General features: G+C 38.9%; 1 protein-coding gene across 7 annotated transcripts in view; it reads right to left on the bottom strand.

Moving 5' to 3' along the window:
* PPP1R12A (protein phosphatase 1 regulatory subunit 12A) overlaps window positions 1-10468 on the bottom strand; it is a 152930-nt gene extending 142462 nt beyond the window's left edge. For 4 of the 7 annotated variants that reach the window (XR_002828035.1, XM_014451447.2, XM_006083963.3 and 1 more), the window contains exon 1: window positions 9975-10465. Coding sequence is in view for 5 of the 7 variants with exons in the window: in XM_014451447.2 (XP_014306933.1) it covers window positions 9975-10211 (237 nt within the window). In the remaining 2 variants the exon portion in view is untranslated. Of the gene's footprint in view, window positions 1-9974 lie in introns of all 7 variants that reach the window. The other 3 variants (XR_002828036.1, XM_006083962.3, XM_006083959.2) reach the window with 2 other exon arrangements.
* Window positions 10469-11915: the final 1447 nt, after the last annotated feature.

Raw genomic sequence — 11915 nt, forward strand, 5'->3', positions numbered from 1 at the left:
GCAGGGACTGGTGCTTTTAGAGATTAGTATAGTGCCAGGCATTCCGTAAATAATGATTTATTTATTTGTTGCATGAATGAGTTAATAACTAATTTAAATAAAAGCACCATATGTCTGTAATATGCAAATAAACTGTTTAATATATTCAAAACTTACACAACACAAATTTTATTAATATATATGCACTAACAAAGTAAAACAGATTTTCCTATGGGTGACTTAGAGAAGAAAGATAACATCACATTATGAATGTAACAGATATGTGTCAGCAGGACTATTTTCAAGGTTAGTCTTCTACACTAGATAGATATACTAGAAACTTTACTGAAAATGTATTTTGCATAAAGAAACATTAAAGCAGCATGTTATTTTGAGCAAAACATGTCAAATTTCTAAAAAGTAATCCTTGCAATAGTGTCATGAGTGAGCAAAGATGTACATCAGTAATTTTCAAGTTTTTTCATCTTATGGCATACATAAACTACTGAAATTCTATAGCACGCCAGAAAATGTATTTTTTACCGATCTGACAAAAAAAAGTAGGTATAATTTTGATTTATTCACACTGGACGGCTACTGTTGTGTTGGCTGTTGTCATTTTTTTTTTTATTTGCCCCTGACTAAATAGTCAGGTAATGCATGTTTTTAAAATTCTTGTGGCACATAGGCTGAAAATCACTGATGTACGTATAGTATAATATCCACCAGTAAAAAGAAATTGGAAATATACTAAATATTCATCATCAGACAACTTTGGGATGTACATGTATACTCACACACATATACACAGAGTGAAATCAATATTCATTAACAGAGAAATATTTCTTAAAATGTGTAATATAAAAAGCAGGTTATAAACCAGAAAATTAAGTATAATTATAGAAAATTATGTTAGATAGAGATGGATAAAATGAATTTACCAAAGTTTTAAATGGGGTTACCTCCAGGCCTGAAAATTTGGATAGCATTTAGTTTCTTTTTTTATATTTCTCTTTGATGTTTTAAATACTTTTCTTAATATTTTTTTAGCTAAAATTCATATAGAACATTAAACAAATTTGAAAATGTCATGTTTGAAAATAAAATGAAGATGGGAAAGACAAAAAGGTAGAAGGCATTAAAGGCTTAAGAAATACGTAAGGCACTTTCATGTACTACATCTATACTAATAAAAGGGTAAAATGCTAATTAGACAGGATAGACTGGACGTCTTCCGGACGTCCTTACAGACAAAGCCGTGGCTGCGAGTGCCGAGGCAAGCCGCCACAGCTGGGAGGGCCCATTGCAGAGCCCCGGCCGGATGGGCAGGGCCTCCATCATAGAGCCTCCACAGGGTGGGCAGGGCCTCCCTGTGGGTGGTGATGAATGGCAGAGCCCAGGCTGGGTGGGAAGGGCCTCGCTGTGGGCGGGGATCAATGGCAGAGCCCAGGCCAGGTGGGAAGGGCCTCCCTCTGCTCTGCAATTGATCCCAGAGCCCCAGCAGGCTGGGGAGGGTCTCCCTGTGGGTGGGGATCAATGGTGGAGCCCAGGCTGGGTGGCCGGGCTTAGGGAACACCTACCCCCCCCCCTGCATAAATTTCGTGCACCGGGCCTCTAATAAGATAAATAAAAACACTGAGAAGATCAGAAAATTAAAGGCATTTTACTGTAAAAAAATTATGGTTGGAAGAGTTAAAAAGCAATAGCTATTTTGAAAGGAAAAAACCTTGAATATGAGGCAAAGTGTTTACGCAGATTATTCCATGTACTTGGAAAGGATATAGAAATTGCTGAAAAAGTCATGTTTTAATCTTTTTAAGAAAAACTGTACAAATTAGGGAAAACAATAGCTCTTAATAAAATACAGTCTTATGATCTGGCAAAAGCAGCATTAAATTCTTTTGTGGGAAATACAACATCCACAAAAAAAGATCATGTTCAAATCACAAGCTATAATCTTGAGTTGTTTCATGTAAAATCTAGAAAACACTTGGTTAACATGAAGAAACTCTGAAGCAAACTCAAGCCCAAACAACATAAAAAGAGTTGACTAAAATCCAAGATGGCTTTTTTATGATCATGCTCCAATTAAGAGTAAGCTTTTTAGACAATATCACCTAATCAGATAGCCTTTATTAAACCATGATTACCCATGATCTACCTATCCGCCATACTTGTCTCCAAATGACTATCATTTTCAAAATTAAAACACACACACACACACACACACACACACACACACACAAACCCTCAACACTGAAAATATTCAAAAGAATGTTCTGTAGCTAAAGCTCTAATAGAAGACTTCCAGAAATGTTAAAGGCAAAAGTATAAATATTGAAATAAGTTTATAGCCATCTAAAATAATTTTGAAGGCAAATAAAATATACTTATATACTTCAGTATGTTTAATACAAAGTAAAGATAATTGGTGTGTGTGTGTGTGTGTGTATGTATGTATGTTTTAACAGTTAATCCAGGAAAATACACTTTCTCACATACTTAATTTCTAAGAGGGTATATCAGTTCACATCTCATAAAATTTCTTCTTTGCCCTTTTCAGGTATTCAAGAAAATGACACAACTTTCTACAGCCATGATTTTTTGTTAAAGAACATGTTAAACAAACAAACAAAAAAGTAATTTCACCTCAAATATGAGTTAATAATCAAGTTAATGTAATGCTTTTTATTCAGTGAAGCTCTCCCTGCAGAATCTCTCACTCAATGCACATAATGCATTTAAATAGATTACTAAAAAGATGACAGCTGAGGAATGTCTTAATTTCTTTCCATGGTTTCTACCGAATGTCATTTCAGAAATGCCTATATGACACATGACAATGTGGAATGTCTCCACCCATGAAAGAACATTCAAGTCGAGCAAGCACACTTAGGATAGTAGCACAGAGCTCAAATTTGTCTTTTTATGGTTACCCAGCACAACACTGAAAAGATAAACCACCAAAATACTAATAAGGTCAAGAAAATACTGGCATACAGGGATCCATAGTGAAAATGTTATTTAGAAAAAAAGGTGTGATTAAAATTGTTAGAAAACTAAATTAGTTTCTAATGCCAGTATACTAGGGATTCCTTTTCTAAACAAACACCCAATGATTTGTTTAAAGAAATTAATTTTTAAAATGTTACATAAACTGAGCAAAATTCTACTTGTACTGGTAATCAGGAATATATTCCATTTCAAAAATAAATCTAAAATCCTGCCAAATTTATATAAGTATTACAAAATTAAGTTTTTGGTATACAATTTTTTATTAGAACACTTTTAATGTTTGTTAGCTCTTATATTTATCAACACAAACTGTCATCATTTTGTTTTCTATGAATTCAGTTCTTCACGAGATTAGTCTACTTTGTGTTCAAATTTTTTAAATCAACACTTACTTTGCACCTGCTAAAAAATGCAATTACCAAAGGAATTTAAAAAAATGAATCAAAGCCCCTACTTGAAGGAATTAACTATTTTGCCAGGAGATAAGATATACTAACGAAGGCAGGTAGTGTATATGGGCTTACCTAAAATTTATCTCTTTTCTGCATATAACGGTTAGTTAAACACAATATTGGCAGTCCTCAAAATTTAGGATAGATTCTGATAGTACTTACTGCATTTCAATTACCATAGAAAGTTCTTGTGTTGGCTAGCTAAAAAAAAAATAGATGAAGAAAAAATTATATATACTTGTGTGTTTCATTTCATTCTCTGCTGATTAATGGGGGAAACCTCCAACTACTAATCATCAACCATAATGACTGGAAGATTTAACAATATGTACTTTCTTCTACAGACTTAAAAGAAGACATCAAACACAGTGTTAAGTTTGGGCTTTTAGAACCCAGTTCTGCCATTTATTATCTTAGTAACTTTGATCAAGAGAAAAGGGATGTTCTGAGAATTAAATGAGATATTGGTTGCAAATGTACCTACCATAGTGTTTCACATATAACAAATCCTCAGCAATGTTCACCAGCCAATTCCACTTCTCAATGAAAGACTGATACATCATGGCTATTACATATTTAACCCCATCTTAAAATAACACAAAATGACAGTTAGAGATTTTCGATCTTTCAGAGATGTTTATCTAAATCCCAATACTCCATCTTTTCAACATAACTGTTGAACTTTCAAAAGAAAAGTGGGGTAAAAATGGCAATTTTTTTTGCAGGCAGAAATGCAATGAAAACAGCAACTTTGGGAAGTGTCAATAAGTAACATGTTACAGCAGTAACAAAACTGTTTTATATCCCCTCCCAAAATAATTATATATTAAAAATCATCTAGCTAGATTTCTTTTTAAGTACAGATACTTTTCTTATGTGAACAGTGTTTTGTAAAATATGGTAACAAATGGATAATGAAAAAGTTTCTCTATTCCATCTAGTGCTGCTACCTGGCTACACTAGAAAATGCTCAGTCACAGCTTGCAATCATACTGTAGCTGCAGCACATGAAAAATGGTCTTGGTTGTGACACTTCAAAATCAGACCACAAAACTGCTGCCAGGAAGCACAAAGGCAGTAACTGCAGAGAAGGCATTATAACAGCAACAGTGTGGGCACTGATGCCCTTACCAGCACAACCCATATATGGCTAGGGTTGTCCATTTATTTGCAGGAAGTGAGGGGCCTATATGGGGTTAGGAGTTTTGTTTGTTTGTTTAGGTAGGGTTTTTTAAAAAATGAATTTAGGATGATTTCAAAAAAAATTTGTAAGGGTCATCAGCTTAAAGTGTTATAGCTTCCTAACGAGAATATTATTTAGAAAAAATAATCTAAACTGCACATTCTTTTAATCACATATTTTAACATTATCTATGAGTGATCCAATAGATTACTATTCTAAGATCTTACTATCTCCCACCAAAAAGAAAAAAAAAAGGGGGGGGGGAAACAATTATAAACTCTGCATTCAGTTTTAAATAGATGTCTCATATATACCAATTACATGATTGCCTAACAAGAGACTCAATATCAGCTGCTTCCAGTCTCTTTTCCTTCTGGTTGGAAAACACTTTAAGTAGCCCTATTAGAATACTTTTAAAAAGAGAGTTACATTTCAGATTACAGTCCAGTGGAAACGGATTGGCTGAGAAGATTAAACACTTAAGAAAACACTGCACAAAAGTATTCCTTTTACTGACAAGACGGGAGTCACATATTTTTACAAAGAAGCTTCAAATGGCTTTTTTAGAAGTTGATAAAATTTGTTTTTTAAGGGCAAAAGTATTTAATACTAAACATATCTGCAAGTCTGTATTGAAAAGTATAACTTTAGTATTTTAAAATTATAATCACATAGAACATGGATCTATTTCTACTTTGTACTCCTCTATAGACCTAGTTCAGATCCTTATAAAAGAAGGTAGCAAATTAATTAATGACTCAACTGAAATTTTTCTATCATTTAAACAAGATTTAAACAGGTTTAGGATTTTTTAATAGGAAGGTTAATATTAAGAAATGTTAAAAATCTCAAGATAATAAAAAAATCTGTACAAAAGATCTACACAAAGTTATTCATTTCTTTATAAAAATACAAGTTCTACTAAGTGCAAGAACAATACTCTAATCTGGATGTGAAGGTTTTAAAGATTTACCTCATGACATACAAATAAACTATGTATCTACAATACGAGGCAAAAAATACAATTCAATAAATATTTAGTGAGCACCTACTATGTGCCAGCCTTTGGAAATACAAAATGTGGAGACTGGGTCCTTACAGTCATCCAGAAAAGACAAACTTACAAACACTATTCAAGTAAGATCCCTTCTGGCTGGCAATTGGGTTGAACCTTGAAGAATGAATAGGATTTTGACTGGCAAAGGATAGGGGGGATATTCTAGTAGAAGAAAAATATGACCACAGGCATGGGAATAAAAAAGTAAAGAGTAAAAATTACAACACAATGGAAATATATCAGGTGTAAGTTAAAGAATTTAAATCTGAATTTAAGGAGTGACACAACGTGGTATTGTTAAAACATTAGTCAGATAGCAATATGAATGCTGGATTGGACCAGGGAGAGAAGATATGAGGAAAACAATTAGCTATTACTATATGTACTCTAGGAATAAAAATGATAAAGGCATAAACTAGGTTGATAGTGAGAATGGCAAGGAAAAGAACTGATGCAAAGGCAAGTGTGAAGAAGACCGATCGGATATATGAAGACAAGGAAATGAGGAAAAAATAATTAAAATGTTTAAAACTTGATCTAGATGTCTAAAGCTTCCTAACAAGAATCTTACGTAGAGAAAATAATTTAAAGGGCACATTCTTTTAATCATAATGATAAAAACCCATATTTGAATAAGATCCTTTGAAGAAATCACTAAGGTAAATGTAATAAAGTACAGTACTCGCTATTCTATGGCAAAAGGATGGACCTCTATTTACTATATTACCACCTAAAGATATATTTTTAAATATAAAATCACAATGTATTGAATAAAAAATTAATACTTCATCATCAGTAGAAAAATGGAAATGAGGGATTGGAGCACTGAAGAAATATGAGAAATGGAAACTGACTTAGAAGCCGCTGGCACAGAGGAAGTAGATAAGATTTTAAGGTAAAAAACAAAAGGCTATACTAAAAACTATTGGAAGAAATCTCAGTCCTGCCTTTTATGCACACCAATATTAGTAAGAATTGGCAATAAAACATTCTATTGAAAACTCTAATATTTCTCTCCTAAAATCTTTATAAAGTAAACTGAAGTATAAATTACATAAGTGTAAAACTACCAGGTAGCTATAAAATTAGAGCTGATTATCGCCCACTGTAGAAATGAAAATATACTCTAGACCTCAGTTCTAGAAAATCATATGTTTGTATCACTAGCTCCATACAGTTTTCTAGCTATGGGGGAGTGGGCTATTCTAGAGACCAAGATAGCAAATTTGACAAGAAACACAGCTTTCTTTTCCCTACAGGCATGACATACTTCTTTCTTTTTTAAAATTGATTTTAGAGGAGGAGGAAGGGGGGAGAGAGAGAGAAAGAGACAGAGAAACATCTGTGTTAGAGAGATACATGGATCAGTTGCCTCCCGTACTCCTGGGGATGGACGCGGGAACCCAGGTATGTATGTGCCGGACAGGGATTGAACCCATGACCTTAAGCTGCAGGGGAGGAAGCTCCAAACAACTAAGCCACACTGGCCAGGGCTGCATGGCATATTTCTATACAAAAAGAATAGCCAAAAACTGATTATCTTTTGTAACTTCTAATGAGAGCACATTTAAACAATTAAAGAAACTTTCAAATATAATCTGCTTATATTAAAAAATGGAGGCAAAATATTACATTAAGAAGTATATTTGCATGTTGTGATATCCCTAAAACTTTTCTCCTAACAGTGAAATTTAGGACACTTGATCAGAATCAGAAAAGTAAATGAATATTCCAAAACACTAACCAATAATTAATCTAGTAAAAACATTTTAAGTATTCTATGATCTTTCTAGAAGCTAAATAAAAAAACTATTCAAGGACTATTAAATAAATCAGTGGGTCAACTTTAGGTTTTATAATTTAAGTATTTAGAACAATCGGCAATCAAGAGATCCCTTAAAAACTTAACATTTTCTTGTAATTCTTTTATTTAAATGATGAGTTTTATTTATCACCTTTCACTATCTGCAATCTGTTATCCTGAATTCCCCAAACTCCTTGCACTCACAATCACAATGCGGGGGGAAAGGTAGAAGAGTTAATAAAGGAAAAATGAGAGTGAAGAAAAGGTAATAAACATTTTAATGCTTGATATTATTAAAGACCTTGGCTTCACTGATTTAAGGAATGTGCAGATAAATTAACAAAAAAAATGTTATGCAAATGATTATGTATGAACTTGGAAACTTCTGCTTAACCGCTTGTCAGATAAAACAAAATACCCAATAAAGACTAAACCTATATCATGCCAAACTAACCACTGAATTCAATTAGGGAAGACACTGATAAGTCTCATAATTCTTGCACCATGCCCAAATTGAGAGGAAATTAAAAAAAAAAACTTTAAGAAGCCTGTTACATATTTTTCTCTGCCTACCTAAGCCAATAATATTATTAGAAAATTTCCTTCACAAATTGGATTCCTCCACAACAGTAATAACTTTACATTTCTATTTGACAATTTTAGTGAAACATATTGATGTAAACCATTCTCCAACTGTATCCTGACCTCAGGCATACAATAACTGTCTTTCAGAATCAATTCCATATTAAGATGTGTAAATCACACTTGAAAGAAACGTGAAAAGATTCATTTCATATAATTACCATTAGGATTCATTCTTAATGCCAAACTTATTTTCACTCTCAACACCATGTTTTTAGAACTTAGAATTATGCTATGCCTTAAAATAAACTTCAGCCAAATACTATATTACAGACTCTGAATTAATGAAATAGAGAAAGATTTAAAAATCTTGGTATATTTTTACGGGGTGCCACATTCTGAATTCCAGATTTGTCCTGCAATTTGTCAGTCATTTCAGTTCATCCAGTCAACTTTGTAAACACAGGCTGATAAGCCAAGTTTGATATTAGAATTCAATTAAACTTAAAGCAATGGTCATTCATTAAGCAGGAAGAAGTAAAAGGAAAAATGCCACCACACACCTCTCTGAAAAAGGCAGCGAGGTAATACACATAAAATATAAAGCCTTAACTTTCAACCTCCCAAACAAGTTTTTGGTGACAAGTATAAATCTAAATAAAGCTACAGTCGTCCACATATAACCAAGGCAACTTTGAGACATTGTACACGTCTCTCCAATGTAAGGGCAAGCTTCCCTGTAAAGTCGTTTTCTAGGAACTCCGGAGTTGCCCACTAAGAAAATGGAAAGGAGTCTATGTCTTTGTCACCTATTACCGTGACTGAAAAACTGTTCTTTTTTTATGCAGAACGCTACGGGGTTGTGTTGCTTTTGGCCTGTTAAAGGCAAAGGCACATTATCTCTGGATTGCCAATAGTTTCTCCTTATTTGGCTAACATTGAGAGATCCCAATCAGACTACTATAAAACTTTAACATGCACAAAGCATCCATTTTGAGAAAAGTTTGTGACCAGCTTCCCACCTCCACAAAAAATAAAAAATAAATAAAATAAATTTTTAAAAAAATCAGGGCCTGGTGACGGGCTGTGAAAAGAGTGCCCCGTGTTTATCCCCCTCTTTCTATCCCCAGCGCACACCCCGGGCCCTGGGGCTCCCGGATCTCTGACACTGCGGCCAACTCCTCATTCAACACTTTGGGGTCCGGCGGCGGTCGGCATGCCCCTCCCTTTCGGCCGGTGCACATCAGCTCATTACACCCCGTTTTCCCCTCCCCAGCGACCAAGAGGAATAAAGCAGAAAACAGGAAATCGTCCGCGCAGGGCTCTAGGCTTAGGCTCTTGATTACTATCATCATCATCATCATCATCACCATCGTCATCATCATCTGTAACCAAGTCCTACAAACTACAACACATCCGATGCCCCCCGAAAGCCAAAGACGTCCGACTGCCCCGCGTCCCGAATGCCCCTGGCGGGTCCTTGCCCTCAGCATCTCCCGTCCTCCCCAGCAGATCCCTGACATCGGGCCCCGGGCACAGCCACGCTACACCCACCCCTCCCGGCCTCGACCCCAAAGCCCAGGCACACGTCCGTCCACATGGGGCCCGGGGGCCCCCAGCCGACCACAGTCCCCTTTCCCCTCTGCCCCGGAAATCGGCCGGCTCCAACTCCACCACCGACCGGGCTGAAGGGGCCTCCAGCCCGGCGACCTCCCGCCGCCAGTCCTCTCCCTCCCTCGCTCCCTCCCTCCCTTCCTGCCTGCCTCCGTCCCTCCGTCCCTCCGTCCACAGCGGGCAGCCGGCCCTGGCCTCGGGAGGCCCGGAGCGGAGGAGGGGAGGCCCGGCCCCGGCGGGAGAGCGAGGGCCCGCGGGGTCGGAGAAGGGGAGGCGGGGCGCACAGACCTGGTGCAGGGCAGTGAGTCCGTCCACATTGGCGTAATTGATGTCGGCGCCGCGGTGCAGCAGCTTGAGGACCTCGTCCGTGTCGCCGCTGGAACAAGCAGCCAGGAAGACGGCGCCATCGTCGAACTTCACCTTGGTCTTCTGGCGCTTCACCACGGGAGGCTCGAGGTCCGTCTCGGAGCCGATCCAGCGCTTCAGCTGCTCGTTCCGCTTCTGCTTCGCGTCCGCCATCTTCATCCCCTCTCCTGCCGCCGGGTCTTCTTATCGGGAGGAGGAAGGGGGAGGCGGCGAGGGGAGAGAGCGAAGGCAGGGGGTGTGTGACGGCTCGGGGAGTGCGGGCCGGAGGCGGGCTGGAGCCGGGAGGCGACGCTCGAGACTTCCAGTATCCCACAGAGCACTGGGGCGGCGCGCCCGGCCGAGCGGACCTCCCTTTCTAGCCGCGAAGCCCTCCCGCCCCCGGCCGGCCACCCGTCACCGGCGGCCCGAGGAGCGTAACTTCGCGAGATCCGGGCAGGGAGGCGCCGGCGCTCGGGGCGCATGCGCACTAGCCCGCGCCCGCGCCCGCCCCAGGAAGAGCGCTGCCGCGCACTGGCGGGGGCGGCGGCCACCGGAGGGAAGCGGGTGTGGTCCGGCCGCCCGGGCTGCGCGGGGGCTGGGACCGACCTGGAAGGGCGGGGACGGGGACGGGGCAGGAAGGTTCGCCTGCCTGGCTGAGGGCTCCTGAGGTTCCGGAGGCCAACCGTCGGGCTGTCGGGCGGCTCTGACGGGGCAGTTTTGCTTCCCGGGCTGTCACTGCTCCGCCGAGTCGTTTGCTCTGGGCGGATATTCCCATTGGCTGCGTTCTTTGAATGGAGTGGAGGATAGGCTGTGCATTCAGTGCTTGTGGTTTCCCTGAGGAGCTCGGGTGAACTTGGACGTGTCCGTATCGATCAGAACTTTCTAAAAGTGGGGTCCGCGGAGCCAGGGGCGTGGGTGGTCCAGACGCCCGAGCTCAGCGAGGTGACGCCTGGTGACAAGGGTTGGCCTGCGGTAACTGCGCTGGCTTCCTGCCAGCCTCCGCTATTAGAAACGTCTTTCCTCTTTCGCCTGTTTGTTTTGTTTTATACTTTATTTTGTTTTGTTTTTTCTCTTACACGTATTTTGGGTCCTCTTTCTTCTCTTTTCTTTCAGGCTTTAAGCCTGTCGTCCGGTGCTACCCAGGAGCTGAGCTCAGCTCCGTTACTTGTCCTGACCTTTTAAGGGATTTCTGTTTCTGCTCCATCGCTTTCTAAGGATGGGTAAAGACCCAACTGCTTCTAGAGTTAAAAAGGAATGTTAATAGTACACAGTTAATTCAACCGGTATTTATTCAATATTATGTGCATTGTTCTAATCTAGGCACTATTGTTAACAATCACGATAGTGACATTTAAACCACCTTTTGAGGTCACGTGTTAAAAAAAGATGTAATTTGTCAACACACAAAAGACTTTGTAACTGACTTTATGACACTACACACGATTTGTAACAAATACTAATGTCTTCCGTATTTTTAATTTTTTTCTATTACAGTTGACATTCAATATTATATTAGTTTCAGGTGTACAGCACAGTGGTTAGACCTTTGTATATGAAGTGATCCCCTACTATTAAGTCTAGTACTCACCTCGCACCATACGTAGTTATTACAATATTATTGACTGTATTACCTATGCTGTACTTTATATTCGCAGGATTATCCGCAGGACTAACTACCAATTTGTACTTCTTAATCCCTTCATCTTAACCTTCCTCCTCTCCACTCCACCCCCAAATACTACTGTCTTTTGAGCTATTTGCAATCTCCACCAATTGATATACTAAACACTCCACTATTTTCATCTATTTTTCAGAGCATAGAGACAAGACAAGAAACACTTTACCACTTTAGCATTGACTGAAACTTTAGGGGCCTTCTATTCT

Source organism: Myotis lucifugus, unplaced genomic scaffold (assembly GCF_000147115.1).
Source record: "Myotis lucifugus unplaced genomic scaffold, Myoluc2.0 scaffold_9, whole genome shotgun sequence".
NCBI classification, from domain to species: domain Eukaryota; kingdom Metazoa; phylum Chordata; class Mammalia; order Chiroptera; family Vespertilionidae; genus Myotis; species Myotis lucifugus.